The sequence below is a fragment of the Marmota flaviventris genome, chromosome 2 (genome assembly GCF_047511675.1).
Source record: "Marmota flaviventris isolate mMarFla1 chromosome 2, mMarFla1.hap1, whole genome shotgun sequence".
Lineage (NCBI taxonomy): Eukaryota > Metazoa > Chordata > Mammalia > Rodentia > Sciuridae > Marmota > Marmota flaviventris.
The window spans coordinates 182946791-182974671 of record NC_092499.1 but is presented as its reverse complement, the minus strand read 5'-3'; the positions used below and the strand labels follow the sequence as shown (position 1 = coordinate 182974671).

At 45.1% G+C, this 27881-nt stretch overlaps 1 protein-coding gene across 1 annotated transcript in view; it reads right to left on the bottom strand.

Moving 5' to 3' along the window:
- Ctnnbl1 (catenin beta like 1) overlaps positions 1–27881 on the bottom strand; it is a 156494-nt gene that overhangs the window by 87850 nt on the left and 40763 nt on the right. The window contains exons 4-7 of the mRNA XM_027945163.2: positions 24627–24766; positions 15057–15154; positions 6692–6785; positions 4035–4126 (exon numbers count right to left, since the gene is read on the bottom strand). Of these exons, the coding sequence (XP_027800964.1) occupies positions 4035–4126; positions 6692–6785; positions 15057–15154; positions 24627–24766 (424 nt within the window). The remainder of the gene's footprint in view (positions 1–4034; positions 4127–6691; positions 6786–15056; positions 15155–24626; positions 24767–27881) is intronic.

The following is a 27881-nucleotide window of genomic DNA, read 5'->3' as shown; positions in this document are numbered from 1 at the left end:
TGCATCAACCAGTTGTACATGTAGTTCTCAAGTCATTAACACATATGCTGAATACTACAACTGCTTCTGGAGCATGATTTAACGGGAAAATAAATTGGGAATCTTAATTTTGTTTCTTTAAAAAAGAAAAAACTTTCTGGGTTGGTGCCATTTTCAACAGCACATAATATCCTACTAAGTTTGTATTCCCCATTTTAAAAAGTGCTGTGACGCAGTTGTCGCTCCACTAGTGATCTGCTTACCTACTAATCCATTTAGTGCCATCATGTGCAATGGGCTTTATCCTCATCAGAACAAATTAGTGAGGTTTCATTTGGTGGATGAAAAAATATCCATGAATATCTCTATATACTGAGAGCTTAGCTACCATTAAAAAGGAGATATCCAAGACTAAAATGCAATGTGTCACTCACTTAAGAATTACTCAAGGATTACTGAATAATATGGGATGATCAAAGAACAAGGTTTTTACCCAGCAATCTAGACATAAGCACTCTAGAACCTTGGCTCTCATGCTTCAGCTCACATCCCCGCCACCAGAAGGGCTTGGTAAAGTACAAAATGCTGGGCTCCACTCCCAGCCTTGAAGATACAGGTTCTGGGGGGACACAAGAATCTGCATTTTGTATAAGTTGCCAGGTGATACTGAAGTTCCTGACTAGAAGCCACATTTTTGGAACATCTAGGAGAAGACAGAGACCCAGACCTTCATATGGAATTCATGGATATTTGGCAGGAAGAAAATTAGCACACAAAACATGAAATTTTCCCAGGTGCTGCAGTGCTCCATTGAGGTGAGTGTCACATGTTAGGGGTACACAATGGAACCCAGATCTATGAGCTCCCACCAAAAAACATAAGGGAAAAAAAAATGAAGAGGCTGGTTTTCAGAAAAGAGGGCTGCATGGGCTGGGGCAGAGCACCACCATGGAAAGCATGCAGGAGGACGCGCTGGGGCAGGGGCTTCACTTCCAGCTCTAGGGCTAGAGCTGAGGTCTGGGTTTAGACAAGGCACTTGATATCTATAGGTCTCAATTCTGAATTTTTAAATCTACAACATAAAAATTTCCTTTCAATTCTAAAAAGGGAGAAGGCTCCATGGAAGGGCAGGGGTGTAAACAGTGTCCTGAAGGCCGTGTTCAATCAGAAACACAGAAGGAAGACAAGGGTCATGTCTGCTGGAGTGTGAGCCAGCAGAGGGTAAAACATTTTGATCTTTGCAGAGCAGGGGAGGGGTAAGTTATCAAATTGTTTACAAAGGTCAAAAGGTTTCAAAATTGAGAAAAGAAAAGGCTATCCCGGGCCAGGTTAAGGGGCCTTAAAAGTAGGTAGGAGAGGTGAGCTCTGGTGTAGGGGCATCAGCATCGCTGGAGGAAGAGCTTTTATAGTGATGGCAACTGAAAATGGAGTTTTACATCAGTCTGCAGAACTAGGACAGGTAACAAGAGGGTTACATTTCTAGAGACCAGTGGATCTTAGCGAGGGTGGTACATCAGAAACACATGTGGAACTCTTCTAACTACACCAACGTAGACTGAGACAACATGACTGAGACTGAGACAGTGGGGGTTGTAGTGTAGAAATCTGTAAGTTTTAAATATCCACAAGTGGTTTTAACACAATCACCAGCTGCAACACATGGCCATCTGGATTTTCACAATTCAGCATTATCATCACATTTGGTCTTCAGTGTAATCCTAATCCTGTGAGTTGGGTTCTCCAAAGAGAAAACAGGGACAAGATAAGTGAAGGGACTATGGCCCATAGTCACGTGGCTAATAAGGGAAATCAGGATCTAGGTCCAGCACTCACTCTGACTCATCTGATGCTGATGCCGGAGAAGATTATAACAAGCACTTTCCCCGAGTGTGAAAAAATGTAAGCGCAAGGCACTGCATTTAAAGACGGGAAGACTTTCTTTCATTAATGTTCTGGGAAACACAGGGTTTTTCTAAGAAAACTTGTTTACTAGTAACATAACCAAATAGCATTTTGATGTTTAAATACCCTGAAACCTTGAAAACCTGTTTTAGAGACAGCGATGTGACTATGTATGCCCTGAGGAATACACAAACACTGTGCCTGTGAGGCGTGAGTCAACAGCTTGTTCAAATATCAAATGGGTCTCTTTATTACTGTCATAAGGGTAAAGAAATCCAAGGTAAACGCCCAAAGGTCTCAATCTACCTCCCTATATAACCAGTCCCTCCTCCCCACCAAAAAAAAAAGACCGGCAAGTTTCAACATCTGACAGAGAAATTTGTCCTGACTTCCTAGAGACAAAAACTATTGGATTTTACATGTTTAAGGTTGGGGTCATGACCCACAGCTGCTGCTCCAATTTAGGTGGTCACTGAGAGCTGTCCTCTCCCCTTAACTTGGTTTCTGCTTCCTTCTTCCCTACCCCTGACTCCCAAAAGGTTTCAAAGTGTTCGAGAATGAAGACATGTGAATACTGAGAAAAGAAGGGCGGGAGTGTAGGGAGATGGAAGGGAATTCATGGGGAAACAAATGCAACTCAGGAACCAAGGGAAGTCCCGACTTGGAGGAGATGTCCATGCACGGATCAGTAACCCGCTGAGTGCAGGGCTGAAAGGAAAGGGGAGTGGGGTCAAGGGGTTCAGTGCACTGAGCCTGCCAGGCAGATGCACCCACACCTGCCAGGGTGAGAGCTAGGCTAGCGAGTATCCTCATCCACATGTCGCATAAGTCTCTGTGACAGAGGTCATGGGGACCAATGGTCCAATAAGTAGGGCTGGGGAAGACTTAGGGTGCCCGAGAGGCAGGGAATGGTGGCTATACGCTAACCTTCATCCTTGGCCCTGCCTAGACAGTGGAGGTGGTCCACCCCGGTCTTTGGATCTCTACAACACTGAACCACAGCAAGTCCAGGACCACCTTTCACTCCTGCTACAAATAAGTACCTCCTGCTTACTAAAAGTTGAAATCCTTGCCTGCAGTAGCATACAAGCTGTTCCAAACTACCTACCAACACACCTGTGGTCAAGGCGAATCTGAAATACCTTTGACCTCCCCATTTACTATATGGACAGCTCTGATGGCTAACAAGGAAAGAGAATAAACAATCCTACCACAATATGGATAAAGGATATAAATATGACGCTAAAAGAGATGAATACAAATGCCTGATACACACTACACAAAGCCAATACTTGACTTGATTTTCACGTTCCAAATTTAAATAACAATACCAATTTCACTCATCAGATTAACAAAACCATAAGAAAAATACTCGAGGGTTTATAGGTAGCTGGAATTCTCAAATTAATGGGGCAGTCTTTACAGAGGACAATTTTGCAATACCTCGAAAAATATTAACGTGCTTACCGCTTACCCTTGGGCTCAGTTCCACTCTAGAAATTTATTACCCAGATAAGCTGAGGCAAGTGTGTAAGAAAAAAAATGAGTGTGTGTATATGAGGAATTTCACTGCATCACTGTTTATACCAGGCAAATGCTTATCAACCAGGAATGGCAAAATTAACTTTGGTACATCTGTACAATGGAATACCTGGCAACCATCAGTTCAGTGAAAAAATAATTCACATTAAGAAGACATTATAGGGGCTGGGGCTGGGGCTGTAGCTCAGTGGTAGAGCACTTGCCTAGCATGTGTGAGGCACTGGGTTCAATCCTTGGCACCACATAAAAATAAACAAATAAAATAAAGGCCTTCTGTCCATCTACAACTACAAAAAATATTTTTTTTTTTTAAAAGAAGACGTTATAGAATTGTTTGTGAAACACACATAAAACAATCTCCTATATAAGCACAGAAAATTTTTGGAAGAACAGATATACATTGTTAACAGTAGCTGCCTCTGCGAAATGGAACTGGAAGGGATCTTTTTTAAAAAAAGAAGAAAATAAGCAAAGAAAGGGCTAAGAGGCACTAGAAGCTTCCCAAACTAGATCCTAAGGCTTGGGGAAGATAATCTGTATCAACAACCCAGGGTCAGCCAGGCCCAGAGCAAAGAGAGGCGGGACAGCAAGTGCCACCAAGCCACACTCACCTTCAGCCTCTTTAGGAGCCACTGCAGGAGCCCCTGCTGGGCGGCCTCCGTGCACATCTCAGGCCGGAACTCAGCCATGTTTTCCACGATCGCTGAAAGGAGACAGGCACCAATCACTGGGGGGGCGGGGGCGGGGTTGGGCAACTTTGTTTCCATCTGCAACAAGCTGGCTTCCCAGGACAGGCATGGATTCCCTTCCCACCTCCCTATACTCCTCCCAGCCAGATGCTGTGCTGTCATTTTCAGATTTAACTAGGGAGATGCTGCGGGTCTTTTCTTCAAGTTACATTACAAGCAAAAGTCACAGCTGAAAATGATGACACTCACAACAGGGAGAGTGACAGGCGCTCTGCACTAATGGGGCCCACAGAAGGGTGGCTGTGTGCTTGGGAAGGCCCTGTGGCTGCTGGTATGCTGGGTCCCCGAGACCTGGAACCACAGGCAGAGGGCTAGGCAGAAACCTCAGGGAAGAACCAGGGGTGGGGACTCAGAGCAGGATTCACCCATTTTCAGCTCTCTTCCCCTGCATCGTGGGAACCAGGACATTACAAAAAGGCAAGCACGATGTTCTTAATTGAACAAAGTAATATGCACAGAGGGGAAAGGCCAGGCTGGCAGAAGTAGCTTCCAGGTACTAGGAAGCAAATAATCAGTCCTGCTATCTCCTACCACAGCAAATGTTCACCACAGAAAAATTAAAAACGAGAAGCAAAAATAGAAGGTATTGTATGACTATGATATTTTTTAAAATATTACCTATAGTCCTTAATACATCAGATGTTTTCCTTCCCTTCCCTTCAGGGCCCCTTTTGCTTCATTTATGTTATGAATATGTTACTATCACTAAGCAACGCAGTTCCGTGTTTTCTAAGCACAATGCCCAGACACACTATACTGGGTGTGAAGTTTGAAAGAAAAAGGCTCAAAACATCCCCACACCCCTACTTCTTGCTCACTCCTCCGCCCAGGTTGGCCTCACCAACAGCAAGTGAAGAAAGGCCAGACGGTCCCTGGGGGAGGGTGACACAACACAAGACTATGGATGTAGAGTAGCAACAAGAGCCTGAAAGTGAGGTCATTTCAATACCCTCGATTACTTTTTCACATTTTCTAAGAAAATCAACTCATTCATTTCAGTCTCCTGGCTCTATCTTGTTCCTGGACTTTAGACAGTTTCCGTTGCCCCCTGGGACAAACACCCAAACTTCTTGGCAGGTTTATAAGGTCTCCCCAAAACCTGGACAAAATGTCCACCACCACTTCCATCTCCCACTGCCAAGTGCACATCTAACTGTTCCCAAAGCCCCCCCCACCCCAATTCATGACTGCAGAGGACACTCCTACTCAGAGGCCCTGCCCCGCTCCTCAAAGGCACCTCCCTTCTTACTCAGCCCTGGTCCCCACCTGCTCCTAGGAGGCAATTTGGAGACCCTTCCTTGTGGTGCCCACAGAACTTTCCTCTGGCTCCCATTATACCATTTCTCCTGGGATAGGCTTTCCTAACAGTTCACCTCTTAAGGAGGAAGGCCATGCCTACCCAGGGCCTAGCATGGTGCCTGTGGGGCACCCAGGACAGGAGACAGGGATGATCTCCTCCCAGTTCTTGGCAGGTGCCCAACCTGAAAGCAGACAATCTCTGTAGACGTCCAGGCTGGGGCCTCTTCCACTACACCAGGCCCTTTTTATTAACGGTAAGCTGACTTTTCTTTTGGTAAGCTTAGGATTCTATAAAATCCAGCACTAGGATAAAAGAGAATGATGCCAAATTCTGGCTGTAGACTAGCGCTTATTCTCTCTTCTCTTACTCCCTGGGTGCCCATCTCCCCTCTGCTTTATGATAATCCTCACTGAAGAAAGTCTAGAACTACAAGAGAAATCTGTGACAAACACAAAGGAGCAGAGAGAAAATCTAACCTCATCAAAATTCCTGCTTCCACTGGGCCTCATTCGTGTCTCAAACTCGGCTCACAGATATGTCACCTCTGGTCTTATATGGCAGGACCAGTGATAAAGAGGACAACCCAAAAGCACACTTTTAAATAGGCTATTGGTTTGGCAACTTTGCAAAAGAAAGGACTGGGAGATTTGAGGAGGGTAAGGAAGAGGAGAAATACTGCAGAGGAATCCACTTAAATGTTCATCTGATACAGGGGCAGCCAAGTCAGCAGCAGTATTTCAACCCAGAGTTTACAAAGCAATCTATATTTAAGAAGAAGAATAAACACTGTTTTTCAAAGAATTTTCTTTTCAAAGAATTGTCCTTCCTCTACAGGTACACAGCTGGCCAAAAGTTTCTAGTTCCACTGAAGGAGAGTGATTAGAAAAACCAACACAAAAAAAATGACTTAAAAATTTTAAATATACACTTTTCCAGGGTGGGGGATGGAATCCTTAGTAGATTTCATCCTATTTTGGAGGCAAAGGCCTGCAAAGAGAGCCCATGCTCTGATCTTGGAAGGTATATACCTCCTCAGTGGATTTCTGCTTTTATTACCTGCAAGCCAAACCCAAACTACAGTTATATGAAATGTACACACGAGTCTTCGTTTCTGAAAAGGCAGTTTGGGAAGAGCAGGAAAGAAAACACTCCGTGTTGACTCGATTATAAGGGAGGAAGGGCGAGGAGCACAGGGCCCGCAGCGGGCCCTCCGGCTTACCCAGCGTGTTGTGGACGCCGTCCGCCTCCTCCCTCACAGACTCATCCAGCCGCTCCAGATTCTGCACCAGCAGCGCTACCACCTGCCCATCCACCTGCAGGAACAAGGAAGCAAAAGGAGAGAGGGACACATGTCACAAATAGGCCCCACATGTTCCCACTCCCACACTCACATCTCCTCTATCTTTGTGAACACAGCAAGCACTTAATCAGCAGCCTGCGCTGCCCGGTGCTCGCCCACCCCTTCCCTGTGAGCCCTTAAGTGCCCTGAGGCAAGGAAAGGGCAGCAGCCTTATCTCTCACTCAGGAGAATGCTGGAGCTGAAGGAGGCAAAGTGAAGGTCAAGGTCACAAGGCATGCTGACCAGAGCTGTGCTGGAACCCAGACCTGACACCAAGCCGGTGCCCTTCTCCTCCTCAGTGGCGCTTCCACACCTCACCAGAGGGCCAGCTGGGGCCAGGCCAATGGCTCACTCAAGCCCAAACGCATTCCTGGAGCACAGCGCAGAGCTGTGCAGTCGGCAGGTTCACCAGCCACACTCCACTGACCGCAAAATTTAGGGTTAAACTCAAAACACTCTTTCTTCCCATGCCAAGCTTTTATGAAAGAATTTCTACTTCTTTTTTTTTTTTTAATATAGATATATTTTATTTTTTTTTATTATTTTTTTTTTAATTTTTATTGTTGGTTGTTCAAAACATTACATAGTTCTTGATATATCATATTTCACACTTTGATTCAAGTGGGTTATGAACTCCCATTTTTACCCCGTATACAGATTGAAGAATCACATCAGTTACACATCCATTGATTTACATATTGCCATACTAGTGTCTGTTGTATTCTGCTGCCTTTCTCTACTTCTTTCTTAAAAAGAAGAATCTTAACAGGACAAAACGTGTGGTATCTGAACCACATTTAATGGACAGAAACGCCACTGTGCTTCTCTTACTTGATTAACATGTTTGGAGATAAATAAGAAACTTGAAGCAGCCATGCGGTAGATAGAGCCACTCACGAGAGCTGGGGACTTCACCAGGACCTCAGAGCTAGAGAGCAGGGGCAACAAAAGAACAAGCCGGGTTCCCTTCAGATTGGGAGAAGCAGCACTCTCCGACCCTGTCTCCTCCTGGGCACAATCTGTAATGTGGGCAGACTGCCCTGGGGGATCCCAAGCCATGCCACGGAGGGAAACTGAGGAAATACCTAATTTTCTTGGGCTGGGGTTGTGGCTCAGAGGTAGAGTATTTGTCTCACATGCACGGGGCACTGGGTTCAATCCTTAGCACCACATACATAAATAAAATAAAGGCACTTGTATCCATCTACAACTAAAAAAAATTAAATTTTTTTTTTAAAGGAGGAAGGAAGGAGGAGGAGGAAGGAGGAAGGAGGAGAGGAAGGAGGAAGAAGGAGGAGGAAGGACAAAGGAGGAGGAAGGACAAAGGAGGAGGATGAGGGAGGAGGGAGGAGGAGAGGAAGGAGGAGGACGAAGGAGGAGGAAGGACAAAGGAGGAAGGAGGAGGGAGGAGGAGAGGAAGGAGGAGGAGGAAGGAAGAAAAGGAAGAGGAGGAAGGAGGAAGGAGGAGAGGAAGGAGGAGGAAGGAGGAAAGAGGAAGAAGGAGGAGGAAGGACAAAGGAGGAGGACGAGGGAGGAGGGAGGAGGAGAGGAAGGAGGAGGACGAAGGAGGAGGAAGGACAAAGGAGGAGGAGGAGGAGGAGGGAGGAGGGAGGAGGAGAGGAAGGAGGAGGAGGAAGGAAGAAAAGGAAGAGGAGGAAGGAGGAAGGAGGAGAGGAAGGAGGAAGAGGAAAGAGGAGGACAAAGGAGGAGGAGGAGGAGGGAGGAGGAGGAGGGAGAGAGGAGGGAGGAGGGAGGCGGGAGGAAGAAGAAGAAGGAGAAGAAGAAACAGGAATGGTGGCAGTGTAATGGGGAAGCTAAAGCAGGAGGACTGCAGGTTGAGATCACTGCCTCAACAATGGTCTCAAAAATAAACAAATAAACAAATGGGCTGGGGATGCAGCCCAGTGGTACAGTGCCCTGGATTCCAATCTCCAGGACTATAAACCACTCAAAAACCAAAACAACAAAAATTAAAAAGGAGAAGTGACTAGCCACCGGGTGACAGCATTCCAAGTGGGCAGTCATGAGGACACAGTCTGCTGCATGCTGGTGGTGTATCCTCATCCCCAGAGCCTCAGTGTCCTCACTCAGGAAATGGGGGTAAATTGCAAAGATTAAATGAAAATATGACAGGCCTTACCCTGGGTTTGGTGTAAGGCAGCAGCTGAGAAACTCAGTAGAGAGTGTGAATCCAGCCCTCACCCCTTCTGAGGCCTGATTATTCCCTGCTCACATTCCCTAGGTGAAAGCCAAGTACCTCAAAGGCAGGTTCCTCACCTTAGTCTCGGTACACCCTGGGTCCAGCCCACCCTTCCCACACACTTCACCACATGGGAGCACTGACGGACGCCTGCTCTGTGCAAAATCGCTCCACTTAGCCTCAAGGAGTCCTCTCTCGCTTTTACAGATAAGAGAACAAAAGCCTGGAGAGGTTAATTGGCCTGGTCCAAAGTTACAAAGCCGGTGACAGAGACGACCAGCTCTAAAGACCATTTTTTCCTATTATATCCTATTACTTTGGTGAGAAGAGAGAAGGAAATGATCTTGTTCAGCTGCGCTTCCTGAGCACTCTGAGGAAGACAGGCACTCTACAGACCTGGTCCAAACTCGGCCTGCGGAAGGAAGCTCAGAAAGAGGGACAGACGTGGAACAAGGCCACTCCGCTCTTTCTGGGTGAGACTCCAGGGAAACACCTATTCGAGAAAAAAACCTGAAATGACTGGCCAATTTGCGCCACCTGAATCACAAGCGAGTTACCTTTCTAGGCTCTCCTCTGTGCCTGGTGGGCGCAGCAGTGGGAGAGACTCCTGGAGGGGACACCGATGACAGAGCTGAAGGCGCCCACACGCAGGAAAGAGCTGCTTTCCCCTCACATACCAGGAGACACACAATCTTGCTCTCAAATCTCACAAGAGCGTCACCGAAGAAATCTACTGCAATGTTTTTCTTAATTAATTGGACAATTTGGGTATGTGAGAGAAAACAGAAAAACATCTGGGGGAAGAGTATGAACCATGTCACAGTTTGCTTTTCCCTAAATCACCCTGATTGACTTATAATCTCTCTGAATCCTAAAGCAGCAGACACTGTGACTCCGCTGTGTATCAAACTGCTTGTCAGTTCTGCAAACTGCTTCACGGGCTTCAATTGCTTATTGCTCTTTATCTGCATTATTTCCCCTTTTCCTTGATTCTTAGTTATGCTTCCCATCTCTGCTGTCTGCAAAGTGGCGGGGACAGTGGCAGTGAGCGACGCGCTCAAATCCTAGAGCTGAATGGCTATGGATAATGGGCGTCTGGCTGGAGGAAAATCTTTTTTCTTGTTGCGGAAATCTAACTTCTAACAGGCAGCCTTTTTAAGCTTGGCAAAGTGTGAAACTTTATGTTTAGTTGGGTTAAATGCAATTTTATCTGATTGCAGAAGGGCCAAAAGCAGTCAAAATACATTTAGCTCAGAAAACCCTTGGAAAAGTATTTATATTATGTATAGCTCTGGATATTGCCTAGTAAGAAGGACAAATTAGCATTCTGTCCTACTCCCGCTAACCACTTGGGTCTACCTTCAATTTTCGGAACCTGTGACGAAGTCTGAAACTAAAAACAGATCCTGCTACGGGATTAAAGCATCAGCCAGAGCAACCCTGGCCTTGAAAATCAGGACTCTCCACCTGTCCTTTTCTGATAAGTCCCAGGTTATTTCTGCCCATCAGCAGGTCTCCCAGACAACATTCCAGAAGGTCTTAATCACACAAAGTTCAAGGGCATGATCAGGCACTGTTTTCCACTAGATCAAAGAGGATGGATATAAGAGAAGAGGAGAAAATAAAGAGAGAGGCAGAAGAGAGGGTTTGAGGGAGGATTCTTTTTCTGTCTGGTACAATCTGCCAACAAGCTTTCCCCAGAGTTAGACTAGAGTTTTTCCACCTACTAGGAATTTCAGATTTAGAAAATAATAATAAATATAAAACCCCACACCCACTGAATCTCGATCAAACAAATCTTGACGATACACATGGTGACATGGTCATAAGGCAGGACTCAGGCCTACTGTACCGCAGCTGACAGCAGTGCCCTTTCCATTCCTGTCCCTCGGATTCACTATCTGCACAGCCACAGTGATCTTTTGAAGTGTTGGTCAGACTGTTATGACCCTGTGCACGCTGGCCTCATGACGGATAATGCCTCTGGCACCCAGGTGGACTGGCCCCGACCTTCCCCCACGAGCCTGGCTGTACTCCACAGAATGGCCCTTTTCTGTTCCTTCACTATGTCACGCTCATTCCTGTCTGTCTCTGCCCTTGTTCCACCTTGCTCTAGCTCATTCTGAGTGGCTGGTTTCTTGTCACCCAGAATCCAGGCCTTTCCTGACTTCCTGTCACCCAATATCACATCACTCTATTTTAATTCTCTGCGTAACAGACAATCACTCTGATAGTTTTCTTGTTCATTTATTTACTGTTTCTCCCTAGACCAGAACATAATCTCCACCAAAGCAGAGACTTTTTCATTCTTACAATTACACACCTGAGTGCCTAGGATCAGGAACATGCCGAGCATTCAGTAAGCACTGAGTGAATGAATGAACAAGCGAGTTTTGCTTAGGAACAAAGATGAAGGCAAGAACATTAATGGAAATGGGAAGGAACAGGCCAGAAATGGACAGCGAGCCCCCGTAAAGCAACATGAGACGTGCTAAGCTGGGTCTCACCTGAGCAGCACAAATACGATACCAACCAAGTTCCAGCCAACCCAATCTGGAGCTCCAAGCTTAACCTTTACACGGGGTCAATGAAGGGCAAGAACGGTATGGAGGGTAGTCCCCAGCTCTTCACATCAAAGCCAGTTTTGCCATACTTGCACCTGCTCTGGCTGCGACACCCCCATACCCTCTCGTGGATAAGCCTCCTCCAGGCCGTGGCCAGAACCTGAGCTCTGCAGCCAACTCTGATTCTTCTCCATGAGGCGTGACCACTGCATCCTCTTCATTTCACAGAAGCCTGAATCTCTCTCAGCCCTTCTCGATACTCGACCTCGAATTGCTTATTTTTTTCCATTAAAACAAACACACAACACACACACACACACACACACACACACACACACACCCTAAACCTCTATCTTTGCATGTCTTATTTAGGCCTATGCCATCCGAACAGTTTCTGAATAATTATTAAAAATGTTTTTTGAAACATTTTTTGAACTGAAAAAATACTTGAGTTTAATAACCTTCACAAATATCCCTCTGTGTGGCAGATGACACTTGTCATTTTACCTTGACATTTACTAACTGCTTAATATCTGCCAGGCTCGATACCTTTACAACAATAATGACCCACATTTATCGGGTGTTTACTCTGTGCCAGACTGTCCTAGAGACTTAAATATCTCAGTCATCCCTCACGTTGGCACTATGCAATGGGCCTACTGTTATCTCCATTTTACAGACAAAAAAGCAGAGTATGGAGTGGTGGGGTAGCTCTCCCAAGGACACACAATTGGTAAGTAACAGAGCCACCACTCTGACTGCTTTCCCAACAGTGACCACAACTCAAAAAAGACAAACTTAGAAATCTATAATGCAATTTGACAAGTTCCAGGATGTTCAAAGTGCTAGGGGAACACAAATTCCACTGAGGTGATGAGTTTGGAAAAATTCAGAAGAGCTGAGGTTGAAGCTGGGCTTCACAGGAGGAGGAGGAGCAGGAGTGCTCCAGGTGACCTGGAGAAGCCAGGCATGCCAAGTAGTAAGTAGAGAAATCACAGCAGTCTAATCACTACTCCAAAGCCACCTTCGGAGGAGTAAGCCACAGAAATGCCATCAAAGCAATATACCCTCACAATTACTACTCTCTAGAAAGGAGTCCATTTGCCAAATCCACCTGTTCCAAAGCACAAACATGTCTTCACCTTTTGCATGAGGAACACCGGTGGGTGTGGCCAACATGGAAAGCTTGTGCAGAGCCCCAAGAATGCCAGAACAGCACGCTCTCCCCACAAATGAGCTGTTCTATTACTTGAGACTTACAACTGGGAAAAAAGACCAAGGCAATAACTGCAAACTGCACTCCACAATAAATCCTGCCACATGCCCTCTAGCCTCTGCTCAAGCAATTCCAGGCTTCCGACACTGGCCCCAAATTAAAACTACGAAGACAACTCAACCCTTGTAATATGAGACTACTTATCAAACTTCTCCCTCAATGTGGCACAAGGGTGGCGAAGAATAAATGGAACACCACTTGCCGGTTCTGCCCTCTGATATTTACTGTTGCCTCTGACTGGTTGCAGGAGAGCAAATAATGTATTGGAGTCTAGAATGTTCAGTGTTTGTGATTCACACCAGCCCCACCAGGATAAAGCTGTAAGCATCAAAATCTTAAAATAATATAATCAGAAAGAAACTAAACAAACAGAAAACCCTGTATAGCAGCCACCTAATGACTCCCCAGACTGAGGATGAACTGTTTCTTTCCACACAGACAATAAACTCTGCAAGATCCAGCCTTTGTTGGTGGGCCTGGCGACACAGAAAGCACAAAAGGGGCTTCTGTGTGAACCGCTGCTTCTGGGTAGGTTCAACATGCAGCAGCCAGGCTAGCTGTTCCTCCCCTGTCTTCTCCATTCACACGGGCAAGGAAGGTAATTAAAATCAGCCCAGGGACCAGGCAGGAAGGCTCGTCCAGGGCCACTGTAATTAACCTCTGGAAGGTAAGCCTGCACAAATGGCACTGTGGGGACATAGTGCAGGAGCAGCTGCCACAGCTCCCCTCAGCTGCTCCTCAAAACAAAAGAACACCCCAGCAACGTCCCCTGCTTTCTGCACAGTGCTCCCAAGGAAAAATAAAGGCCCTGATCCTACCAAAGTGGCAGTTCCCTCCAGGAGGGAGCATGTAAGAAAAATGGCCACAGAAATCTCCCTCACAGTTTCACATGGCAGTGCTGGACTGCAGCCTTGCTCTCCAGGAGAGACAGTTCTTCATATCCAGTGGGTTCACGACCCTGTCATTCACACCAAATGCCAGCAGCCAGCACAGCACAGGGGAAACTTCTGGTGTCAAGAACCTTAAGAGAAAGGGTAAGGAGGGCTGGGTCATGCAGCTGTGCGCCTCAGACCCATCTGGGCCCCCTGTCAGGCAGTTCTGCTTCAGTGGTCTTGGGTGGGGCCGGAAAGCAGCCTAATAAGTACCTGTGTGCTTTCAACACAAGCGGCTGCAATGATCTTAGATAAACTCTGCAAACTGCTCCAAAATCGGCACTTACCTCAGTACCAGAGAAAAAAGGCAAGAGAAGATGACAGAGTGGAAGGGAGATCCACAGAGGAAGGAGAGAACGTGGGAGCTGGCCAGAACTCCATGGGCAGAATCAGGGCAGGAGACTGGACTAGACCCTCCTCCGCCACAGGCCTACTGTGGTGCCTTTTCAGTCCGGAGCCCTCTCTGACAAGGGAGTCTAGTGTGGTGGAAGAGGCCTGGGGTGCAGGCTGCAGTCTCAGGGATCAAAGGACTGGCCAAGTGGCCCAAAGGAAAGCTTCACATCTGCCTCTGGGGTCTCCTCAGTGCCGGGTGATGAGACAGAGGGGAATGGGCCGACGGGGTTCACCCCATGTACCTAGACCTTGCACTAGCTGCTGCTTGACCCAAAGGCTGAGGAGTCCGAGGCCCTGCTTCGCTCCACAAAAAGAACACAGAAGTCACGAGGCCCTATCTGCTGGAGGCTGGAGATGCAACCCTGGCAGATGAGTGCTAAGGTCTGTTCTCCTTCCACATTCTCCAATGCCTCTTTGATGACCCATCTCCAAAATAAGTAAGAACAATACCTTTCCATGACCAGGGATTATAAAACCCCAAAGAGAAAACAAACATCAGTGGAAGCTCTTAGTACAAAGGTCAGTGGTGGCACATAGGGGGTGGGGAGCAGGGAGTCAATGAGAGCACAGGTTCAAATCCAGCTCTGTGACCACAGGCAAGGCGTCCATCTCTCTAAGCCTCAGGAATAAACCCATCAGGCAGGATGAGGCAGGGATTAAACAGGGAACAGATGAGCAACGGCTGCCTACAGCAGACAAATGCTGGCCTTCCATGGCCCTCAGCTAACGGGTCCCCTCCAAGATGCACTTCCATATCCGACTCACCTCATTCCAACCAGCCCAGCCACAAAACCCTAGGGACGCCATTCAGACACAACAGGGGGGATGCCACTTGTGCCTTCAGCAAACCTGCAAAACTCCAGGGGACCATGCAACTTACCAGCGCATCAATGAGGACCTCCGCTCCCTCTTCGCTCTCGTGGAGGGTGTCAATATCTGTCAGTTCCTGAAGCAAGTCAACCACGGCGATGGACACATGTGGCAAGTGTTAAGGGATCACGCACAGAATGAAACCCAATGATGAGTTATTAAATCTGCAGTTCCCCGTTTCCTCATCAGCTGCTTTATCACCATGTACCTTTAATACACTCTGGATTTATTAGCCTCTCTTCAACAAGGATCCTCCCCCAGGGGGTGCTCGGTCGATAGTTAACTGACCGGCTCAGGCTCCTTCCTGGCAACTTCTTCCAAGGGTTCACTGTTTTTTCATGAATTTCCAAACTTTAAATAGATCACTTGGGAGGTCACTTTTCCAGTAAGAAACAGGTCAACATCTTTAACCCTATCTCATAATCTAAACTCTTGAAGCTCAGTGTCATTTTTACTACCTGGTACTATTCACCTTGAAAGGCAGCGGAGGTGGCTGACACTCTCCAAGGAATTCTCAGAGATCAGGCAGGACAAATGGGTTGGAGAAACAGCAAGAAAGGTTTACACAGGGGCAGCACTGGCTCCCCACCGTCTTCCCCTCAGATTCCACACCACCTTGAACGTAAAGGGAAGGTGAACATGGGAACCAGGCCCCAGGTAAAAACAGGAGAAAGAGAGGGAAGTATAAGGGAAAGGAGCACAAAAGAGAGAAAAAAGGAGTTATATCAGGAACCTGGAAGGCAAACTGCACTTCCAACTAAGCTTCCCTTCCCTGACCTGGAAACACACACACACACACACACACACACACACACACACACTCTCTCCCCTCGCTCCATCAACCTGTATTCAGTGACTGCCTGAATAAATAAGGCACTGTATGGTGATAAAGGCAAATCTGTTCTTCATTCTGGGTCTCAGTCTCCTCATCTATGAAATGATGAAGCTAGAAAATCAAAGCCAATTTTTAAAAATCATACAGCAAAGATAATAACAACATGTGACAAACAAGGAAAACAGACACCTTGGACTGCAGGCCTCCTGAATTGAGCTGGGAGATGAGGAATAACTTACTAGAAAAAGAGTGGTCAGAAAACAGGCAACTATAGACGAGAGCTGGTAGGTAGGCTAGAAAGCCAAACCACAGGATCAAAAGCAAAGAGACCAGAATACACCACGGCATCTGCAGAGGACGGGAGAGGACCCAGAGGAGGGAGCAAGTCATAATCACGTGAAGATTGACACTCTGAAAGAATAACCTCAGCTTGTGCAGATGCACTATGACCTCGAGTGCTGGCGGCTGGGCAGAGAGTGGGTACATATTGGGTAGCTGGGGAGGGTAGGAGGAGTCTGAAGGGGGACGTCCTGCTCCAAAGCTGCCTCCTAGGTGGGATCCAAATGCGCGACAGGGATCAGAAGCAGGGCAGTTTTACCTGTACTTGGAAAAAAATAAAAGATGCAGGATAGATAAACAAGTACCACGGACTTGCTAATGGCTAACTGCTGTTCTGGGAATTTTATGAACATGTTTTGCTGAAAAAAAACATTACTTGGTTTGCTTTCCTCATCTCTAACTGACCAGCTGACCACGATGAGTAAGTAAGCCTTCCATGTCCTATTCCTGTCACTCTCAAAGATATGTACCCAAACCATAAGAGTGCTAAAAGAGCAAAAAGAGCTTAAAGGTCTTGGAATGAAAATTCCAAGTAACTAGTAAAGCTGTTGACCCAAAAGACCGTGTGTTATATCTGACATACAGCAAACCAAAACACACAAACCATTCAAATCAATTTAAAAAAATTCAACGAGCTATCAAACTAGCTCCTAAAAGCCCTTGAACTACCCTCTTGGCAGGCATTAGTAATCTCCCTCTCTAAAAAATGAAAGCCACCATAATAGTGGCCCTTGTTAAAAGTCATTATCAAGCCAAGTGCCATGTTACCGAGTTCTCAAGCAGTATTAGAAAGTTAAGAGGGATCCCCACTTCACAGACCAGAACACCAAGGCTCAGAGTGATTCAGCTAACTAAAGTCACTGCGACCGTTAAGGGAGAATGTTAGGTCCACCTGATTCCACCTAGCACACTCCACTTCATATGAACGCACGGGGTAGAGCACAGATGTCAGGATTAAATGTGGCGAGACTCAGGTAAATTCTAGCTTTGATGTTGCTGTAATCACAGAGGAAAAAAATTGTCACTTACTTCCAACATAAGTCATTAATTATTCCTAGGAAAATGAGCAAAATGTTAATTATCTCCCCTTCTTCCCCCTCATCTGAGAAACTCCCATATTTGTTCTCTTGACAACTTCTTACATTAAGAGTTGTAAACACTTAAAAACCCATTCACATGCTTATTTGATATGCGAGGCAACATTTCATCTAGCGCGTGCACACACATGCACATGTGTATGACCCCATCCATCCGTCCATCCATCATCCACTACAGTGTCAGATAGCTGTGGGACAAGGAACAAAGACATGCAATAAGTATTATCATCACATCCCTTGAGCAGCACCAGGCATGATTAAGTACTTACTAACTAGTATACAATAATTACTAATTAAGTAATTTCAAGAGACAAGTGGAGTATAGATGATTCCCAACATGTGATAGTTGAACCTACGATTTTTTTGGTCTTATCATGGTACAGAAACGATAGTGTTCAGTAGGAACCACACTTAGATTCTGACCTTTTCCCACGCTGTTGACACAGAGCCTGATACTCTGTGGGGATGCAGGGCAGCAGCAACGGGTTGCAGCTCCCAGTCGGCCGCCATGACGGGCCACACAGACACTCTGCAGTGCACCGCTGCCAAGCTGTGTGCGCCAGGTCAGGGGCATTACGTGAATTTTCAAGCTGGTGGGTTTTTCAGGATATGACCCCTCTCTAAGCGAAGGGGCAACTATATATCTGAAAGGGCAACAGAGGAGGAGCCAGGGCAAGCTTGAGGACAGGTCCTGTCACGGCATTTTGCTTTGCATCTTTAGTCAGCTGAACGCTGCCATCACTGTCATTAGCCAAGCAGTCTGTGTGAGCCCCTCTACATCCTTGCAGCTTATTTCCTTATCTGTAAAATGGGGGTAATGGTCTCTGCCCAGCTTAGCCCTCTGCAGACCTACAGGAAACAAAATCATCAGGTCCGTCAAAGGCCAGATAAAGAGAGTCACAAAATATGAAAGCCCTAAATACTGACTGTGAGTCGAGTCTTCTCACAGGATGTCCAAAGCCCTCATTACTGCCTTCATTTTTCCAAAAGATTTCTCTAAAATCTAAAATTCAAGCTAACAGCAGAGTGGCCCTCACTTCTGGGTCACCGTGGGTTGAAGAGCTGAGTTTCTATTTCAGCCACGTCACAGACATTCAGATGGATGGAGTCCTCGTTCAGTCTCTGAGGTCCTGCAGGCCAAATTACCACTTCTTTCTTTGATTAGACTTATACCATGCTCACAATGTGTCACATTAAACCTAGAAACTTGAAAAATAAAAAATAAAAAAAAAGGAAGAAAGACTTTTTTTGACAATAGTGGTGATCTTATATAGGAAAAGGATAAGTGTCTTAACTTTTACCAAGAAAAGTGGTTTGATATAACATTCCAGTGGATTATGTTCTACTTTTCTGTCTCAGTGGAGAAATCAAACAGGAAATCACCTATTCACCAGGCCTGGCAAACAGCTCATCAATCCTACCTGTGGTTTTACATAAATCCCCGCCTTTCACAAAAATACCATTTCAGCAAGGCAGTAAAGAGTCCCTAATTATGATCGTCAACCCTCAGGTAATGTAATATGACCCAGAAGACAGAAGATCATTTGAAGACCAGAAAGGGGACTGAGAACCAGAACTAAAGATCCACAGACAAACGAACTCTCAATCCTGATGAGGAAATTCAGCTTCGCTCTGCCACCCACCTAGCCTTTCTTCACAAGCAGAGGCTGCGCATGGGTGACAGGCTTTTCCACAGTAGTTATAATTTCATTTCACAAGTAAAGGGTTCTCTCACCAAGTATAATAGGAGAACAGAGAGCCTGTCTCTCTGTGAATTACTGAAACACAGTTTCTGATAGCCCATCTTGTCACGTTGGGCAGAAAAGCCACCCCAATTCACTTCTTCTGTACCTGTCCACTATTGGGGCAGTAAGATGGTACAATAACAGTGAAGTAGAAAAGACCAGCTGGGCACAAAATGGTCCATAACACAAGGGATCTTGGGGAAAGAACAGTGTTTACCTCTACTTTTTGGCTCTGCATATTTGTTATTTGGCCTACCACCACTTGTAGCCTTGGTACAAAAACTGAGTGTTAATCTTAGTAATCTCCAATGAGATGTGTCCACAAAGAATAAAGTTATTTAAAAAAAAAAAAAAAAGAGGAAGAGGAATTCAGCAGATGGCTTTTTACAAGTAATTTCAAAAAGGGTTTCTTAAGAAAATGAACCAGTGTAGATTCAGAGAATATAAATGACTTAATGCAACAAATGTGGGCTTTTTAAAACTGTTTTTCTTTTATTCTTAGATAGGACAGTGATTAAATACAGTTTAACTGACGCAGATGAATTTCAAACACAGGGTGGTCTTTTTCTCCTCTTAAAATAGGTGGCACAAAGGTACCCATAATGAACCTGGACTCTTAATTTTATCCCAATCCTAGATCAAACCAATATGAAGAAGATGCATTCATTCAACATTAAGTACCATTAACTGCTAATGGACACTATTATGATGCAGGGAAGATGCCCAAGGTAGGCTAACCTTCCAGAGACATGGATATCACCTAAACCCCATAAACAAGATCGATAAATTGCCATTTGGGCACCTTTTTATCTAATCTGCCTTACTTCAGAGCATATTTAACTGGATCCAAAAAAAGGGGGAGGAGAAGTGGCTTATCAATACATATTATGAAGAGCATCAGATGGCAAATGAGAAAAAGAAGTCTAATCTTTAAGGTGCAATTTTGATTCTGGAATTATCAAAACGAGAATAACTCCTAGCAAAACAGCTCAAGATATACAAGTCTTGTTAGTGCCTGCAGGAAAGCAATGCAGCAACACCCCCTCCCCAGTCCAATTAGGAAAAAGCCCCTGAGGAGGCTCAAACCCTTCCCAGCCCAAATCTTGCTCATTATCACCGGGTCTGTAACCGAGGCACCCTGCTCTGCTCTACCCTACACACCCTCTGGGATGCTATGGCATGCCTTAGTCAGCTTGTTCCACTTTAGCGTTATCAGACCCCAACTACCAAAGTTCAATTGATCCCTTTTTGCCTTAAAAAACAACAAACCGTTTGCTCCTTCTTTTCTAAGTTCCCGCGGTAATTCTTCAAAAAATCCAACTGAAAAAATCTACAAGTCCTCTTGGATTTCTAAAGTCTGAGAAAACTAAACAGTAATTTATAAAATACTGGCTATGACCACTCCCTAAAATTATTCCACAGAAAAAAGGAGCTGTACCACCTGCACCAATGATCTCAATAACTGACATACAATTTCTCTCTTCCTGCCTATTAGTATGCACACACAGTACCGATGATTTAAGTCAACACTACAATGACACCTCATCTTTCTGAATCACAAAGGGTGGAGAGAAAGCAGTTGAATGAAATATGATTTAGATTACTTTCTTTCTTTCTTTTTAAGTGAAAGAATAAGGCACTTAGCTAGGGAGCCATAGTATGATTAAAATAAACAAATAGCAAAAACAAAAACAAAACCATGGACCCGATGCCCTGACAGGTTTGTAAAGACAACATAAGCGGCCAGCAAGGCCATGTCAGCTTCCAACATATGAAGAATGGCAGTTTCCTTTGCAAACATAGAGCCCGTGGAAACAGACCGGAAGTGCCCTCTAGTCTCCACATCTATCAAAGGCTTCCATCGCCAATCCCAATTCCCTGACCAGCCCCACGCCAGAAGTGACCTACACCTCCTAAGAGTGCTGATGACATTTCCTGAGCACTTTAACAGCTAGAGCCACAGGGGTGGTTTACCTGTGTGTTTTGCTCTCGATTCCAGTTATCATTCCTGTTTCCCTAGTGCCACACAACACACTTACACAAAGGAGGAACCTCCAAAATGCCAGTGATCTGCCAAAGAAGACTAGAGGGGACTCTGCCGACTTGTCATGCAGGAGGAGAACATGGAAAATGACCAAACCAGGACACTCATGAATATGGCACCATGGTGACTTTTACTTATTTTTTTGTAGCAGAAGGGGTGACCCGCCACCATCTGGAGTTTCACCTTCCCCTATTTGTTTTATTCCTGCTCGTTCCTTTAGGCAAACAGAAAAATTCACTTAAGCCAGGCCACAAAAACTGGCATTTTGAGTGATACCTTAGAAAAACATCTTTCGATGTACTTTTGGTTTTATTTTCTCTGTAGAAACACTCTAAACAGTTCATTAAAAAGGGGCCCTAAACATGTTTAAATGATTTGCTTTACAGAAAACTGTTTTAAAAAGCAATATTTTGAAAAGGCAGCAGCTGTCGGGTACCCCTTATGCTCCCTCTGAGCAACCCTTCAATGCCGGGGGGTTGTGCTACCCCCAGCTCTTCGCAGACCACAATTTCATTCTGCATCCACTTAGGGCGCTGGCTGGGCCCTGCTGGGGCTGGGGCTGGGGAGCTGGCCAGGAGCACTGACCACCATACCGCAGCAGCCGAGCAGAGATAGCGACTCCTAGCAGCATCTCCCGGTTGAAAGGACGAGGCACGAGCTGTTTGCTCGCATCCTCTGCCTCTGAAGGTTACAACAAACCAGCCTCTGATCCAATTAAAATCCCTCCAGTTCATGTTTTCTCCGAGAAGGACAAAGCACAGATGACCCACGAGCTTGCTGGGAACACAACCAGTAGGGTATGGTGCTGGCTGATAGATGAAGAGTTAAAAAAAATTAAAAATTTAAGTCATGACTGCCACGAAATTGTTTATTCATGGTACAGTGTTTTGGGCAGTTACAGCTGTACAACAGTAAATTGTTAACAACCATTTCCTGAAGAAAAATTTCCATTATAGATCACAGAGAAGACAAGGAGCAGAGCGCAGCGGGCAGGGAGATGGGGTTCCGCCGGCAGAGGATGTGTCAGCTGCGAGTCAAGAGGGCCCATCCTTCCCTGAAATCACGGGAAACTGAACTGTGAGGACGATGACATTTACCCTAATTGCTGCATCTAATTAAAATTAAGGTAATTAAAAATTTTCAATGCACTTTAAATGTGACGTAGGGCATAATTAGATTTTTAAAAATATCGTGAGGGCAGTTGGGTGAAGGTTAGCATACAAGAGTGGGGAACAGATTAGCTCTCAGAAAACAGGAGGGAATGGCAGTCTGTCAAGAGATATTATAGGGGGATGTGTTTTCTTCCTTTTTAAAGACCAGGACTTAACAAAGCAGAACATCTGCGCCCTGCCTCTCCCGAGCATGCCTACGTGGGACGGAGACAGTCTTCTCCCCAGCGGGAACTGGCTGGTGAATCAGCAAAATGTCAGTATCCTGGGAAAGCTGCTACTATTATTTTGGGTTGGCAGGAGAGAGCTGTGTTTCCAGAAACATAGCAGGTGACTTTGGTATTCATTCACAGGATGAGGTGTGCCTCAGCGTCTCTGTTGGAGATGCGGTGAAGCCCACAGGGAAGACTCCAGCCAGAGCAGGAAGGAACGCTGGACGGGACATCAGCACCTAGAGTGCCAGTCTTGCCTCCACAGTTAGCCGTCCAGCACCTGGCCTCAGACTTGTCACTACAGAAACAAATAGGGCACTAGGCTAAATTACTGCTAAGGTCTAAGGGATTTTGGAAGCTTCCATTCTATAGGTGACTTGAAAGTGAAGTCACAACTCAAATGCCAATCGCTGAATCTTTGAGAACCACTTTGTCCTGAAAGGATCCCTCATATGGCAGGTAATGGCTTCAGAATAATTATTTACCTCCTCTCCAAAATCTGTATGTGGCCTAATTTCCAAAGTATGACAGTTTGGAGGCGGGGCCTTTGGAGGTGATCAGGTTGCGAGGGCAGAGACCTCAGGGATGAGATGGATTAGTGCTCTCATAAAAGAGCCAGCACGTTCCCTCACTCCTTTCCCCACAGGAGGACACAGTAGGCTGTCTATGAACCAGGACAGGTGCCCTCACCAGATACCAAAGCTGCCAGTGCCTGGATTTTGCACTTCCCAGAATCCAAAACCATGAGAAACCAATTCCCACTACTTCTCAGCCACCCAGTTCATGGTATTTGGTGATACAGCCCAAGCTGACCAAGACAGTGCCCACTGTACAACACTGCTTGAGCATCCAGCGCAGCTCATGGTGCCTGGAACGTCAAGGCATCAAAGCATGTCCATGGAATGAATCCAGGAGACCTTCCACGGAGCTCATGGACACAAGCTAACTGACCATGGCTCTCTTATCTAATCCACGCCCCCCACAGCAACCCCTGGTGAACACAGTCCTCAACCTGGGGACCAGCAGAGCAATTCTTAACACTGTCTAACGTTACATGGAAGCATCAGAAATGTCTTCAGATTGCCCTTCAAGAAGTCGGCATTAAAATTATTCACTGATTTATTTCTATGAGAATTATCAAGCAAGAAAGAACCTAGTCAGACATGCTCTCAGGAGAGAGATTACCAGCAGGATGAAATAACGTGAAGCAGCAGCGGATTTCCCATGAATATCACTCAAGCAGACTAACTATATTTGTCTCTTACCACTGGAAATCTGGAGTCAAACAGAACAACTATTAAGAGGAAATTTTGGTTTAATGAACATAGCCTTGTCCACAGACACATCAAAAATCTTTTACATTAAAGCTATTGCACACTTGATGGCAAAGACAAAGTATGAAATGGTTTTGGAAGTCATGACTCAAATTCACTTACAAGGAACATTTACCAAGTGCCTACTGAGCAACAGGAACCTACTTGGCACTCTGACAGCTTCTCTGGTCCTCTCACTAACACTGAGAGCCAACTATTTGTGCAGGTGAGGGGAGGCACCATGCTTTAGCTAAGAAGGGAAGCTGGGAGTCAGACCTAGCTTGTCTGCTTAGGTCTAATGCACTTCCAACCAATAGGAAATGCTCTTTATTGGGCACACAGACTCTTTAAGGAACTGGAATATAGCAGTGGACAAAACAGACGAGCTTCCCTGTCCTCAGGCCATCCCAGTGTGCTTTCCACCACGGTTCACTGCCTCCCCTGGTCAGATCCACTGGGCCATCTGCTAGTGGAATGATGTCTAGATCAACACATTCAAATCTGTCTGGCCTTGCCTCAATAAGGGGCTTCCAAATTCAGTTCCTGAAAATTAATGCTGCTAATGTCTGAACAGATACATCATTATGAATTCTAGTACTAATAAAAGCAAATAGGACAATTAAGGATTTGCCCAAGGTTTGTTAACAGATAAAAACTGGATTTTCAAATGAGTAAAGAGCAGCGTGTGTTTCAAGATGGAAGATAATTAGAATGGAAATAGAACACCAGACGTGACAGCACACATCAGCAGAGACAGACAGGGGAGGAGCGTAAACAGCCCCCTCCCCGAGTCAGCCTTCTACTGAGGACAGATCTGAAAGGATATCTGTATTATCGTGTCCCAGCAACCCGAGAAGCGACTGCACAGCATTCAGCTCCACCAGAAGGTGGTACAGGTCTGGCATGGTGGCCACCACGTGCATCTCTTGAATGATGTCATTCAGGTCCAGCTCGGATTCCATGAACCTAGGAGGGGAGAACAAGACAGCGTCATTAAAAGGAAGGGGCACTACTGCCGCCGAGGAGCAAACAGCAACACATCCAGACAAAGAGACAATCTGTCAAAGTGTCTACGACAGACCAACCAAGAAGTACACTCATCCAAACATCATACTGTCACACAATTTCCTTGGGAAATCGATTTCCTCATTACAAAAATCAATCTTGGGTTCAGATCTCATTACAGGGTCCCCCTTACTCCTGCGGTCACAAGCTGCCTTTTAGAGGCTCTCAAAGCATTTTGCAGCATTAAATGATTTGCACGCCAGTGCTATGGATTAGCAGCTACCAACACCCCTTGGTGTGGCAATTCACTCTGGCCCTGAACTAGCTATCCCACCAATCCAAAGGGACTTCTCTATTCCCCTCTTCAGGTCAGAAGTCAATTATTCCCCTCTTCCACAGGAGGACAGTGGGATTCTGCAGCTCCCCCAAAGTTCCTCTTTTCTCATGCTAATTGAGGCTGACCTCATCTCGGGCATCTGTAACCACCACCACACCCACCCAGCATGCTCCTCACTCACACTTCTACACGGGAACTTCTCAGATGGAGCTACTTTGCATTCACTTTGCACACCCTCCCCTAGTGCCTGACACACAAGGAACATCATTAAGCCTCAGAGGAACGAGGCAGAAAGGTCTGTTCTAAGAAGGAAATGAGCAGAGCCGTGTAAAGCAATCAAACGATACCTGATTGAGAGTGACCAGAGGAAGCAGCAGTTACACAGAGCCTGGGGCCAGACTGCCTGGGTTTGAACCTGGCCTACCCACCTACTCAGCCTCTCTACATCTTAGTTTCTTCATCTATAAATGGGGACAATACTGTTACCTGTGTCACAGGGCTTCTGTAAAGCATAAAAGTTAAAACACATAAAGCACTTACAACGACATACAGCATAGAAGAGTCCCTGCGACTACACTGCACTTACTGCTATTATCATAACACATCCATCTTCTCTTCTAGAACATAAGCTTCTTAAAGTCAGGAACCCTATCTTTTGTACATATATGTACAAATGCCTACGTTCACTTAACAGAGGTCCAAAAGAAAGAGAACATAAGCAGGGACTCTTAAAGTCATATGAGACTCAACAGCGACCAGACACTGAGCCTGGGCAGATACCAGAATCTAGACATCTAGATTCTATAAGAAACAAAATATGAGATTATAATTTTTCAAAATTTGCCCATATTTTAGATGACATCCCTTACCATCGTTTTTCCCCATTATTTTTAATAACATTTATATTTTTTTTCTAATTACAAAGTACTACTTTTTATAGAAAACAGGAAAAAGAATGACAAAATCTCAAAAAGTCAAAAGAAGCAGGATGTGGTAGTGCACACCCGTAACCTCAACTACTCTGGAGGCTGAGGCAGGAGGGTCGCAAATTTGACTGGGCTACTTAGCAAGACCCTGACTTAAAAAAAAAGAAAAAAAGGGGGATGGTGCTGGGGGGTTACCTTAGTAGCAGCACACTTGCTTAGCACGCAGGGTTCAAACCCTGCTAAAACACACACACACACACACACATACACACTACATGGAAATCATTCATGACCCTATAAATAAGAAATTCTCATTGACAACATGCTTATGTGTTTAAGTCATTTTCTCAACTCACAGCCTTTTTTTCCCCCAAAGTTACAGAGCATGTATAGTTCTAAACTCGAGTTTTGCTGTCGTTGGTAACACAGGTTGAAAAATCTACCCTTCATTAACCATTCTTTGACAGCAGGTCAGGCCACCTGACCAACTGTTGTCGGTGGCTCTCTTTCTCCCAGGGCAAAACCTCGCACTGACCAAAAGCGCTCCTCCCTGAAGAGCCCAGACACAGCTGCAGAAGAGAGCCCTCGCCACAGTGCTCCAAGAACAGTCTAGCAGTCAGCCACACAGCGCAGCGGAGGCTGAGTTTATCTGCAATTCTTGTTCTAAATCATAAATTTTAAATAGCTACGTAGTATATCCCCTTGTGTTGGTGTACCATAATTTATTTAACCAATCCCCCTTTGTCAGACATGCGAGGCTTCTAATTTTTCCCCCATAACAAATGACACTTAGAGGCAAGCATTTCTAATGAATGTGTTAGGATAAATTCCCAGGAAGGCAAGTGCCAAGGCAAAAGAGTACACATGACTTAACAGATGTTGACATGTTCTGCAAGAAAGGTGGCAGCGCATGTGAGGAGCCCATTTCCCCTGCCCTCTCCACGGGACAGCATCACTCACTTCAAACCACCTCCAGTACAAGATCAGAAAGGCTCTTTAAACTTTTTGCACTTCACACACTAAAATGGTTAAAATTCTTCTAATGTTTACTATTTGGGTTTATTCTTTGTCCATTTTGAAATCAGGGTGTTCATCTTGATTAATGATTTATTAATGCTCTCTATATTAAGGAAATGAAGCTCTGTCATATGTTGCAAAAAAGGAAAAACAAAAGTACTACCCTTTAATTTGTTCTCTATGATTTCTGACATAATTATATTTATTTATTTACTTACTTGCTTACTTTTTGACATGATGGTTTTCAAAAGTTCAGGTGGTCAAATTTTGCCTTATGAACTCTATTTTACATATACCTCGAGCAAAGACTTTTCTATGCTAAGATCACATAGATTTTATGGTTTACTTTTGTGTTTATATATACTTAAATGTTTAATCTATCTGAATTTAATATATCATATAGGCCAAAGGTCAAATTTCATTTTCTGCAAGTATTTAGCCATCTACCCCAATATGATACTCTATCCTTTCCCACTCATTTGAAGAAATGCCATCTATCACACACTAAATTTTAATGCAAATTTTAGTCTGTTTTTGAACTTTTCACTCCACATCACCAGTTTATCTGGTAATTTCTAAGCCAGGACCACACCTCCACATGGTTATAGCTTTAGAGTATGTTTAATGTCTCTTATTGCAAAACACTCCCTTGATAAACTTTTTCAATGCTTCCTTACCTTCTCTCTCACCTGCTTGCTCTTCAAAGTAAATAACATATTTTTTAAATCAAGATTCTCCCCCAATACTTTTTTTTTTTTTTTAATTTTAAAGACTCCTTCCTTTGTGCTTATAAATA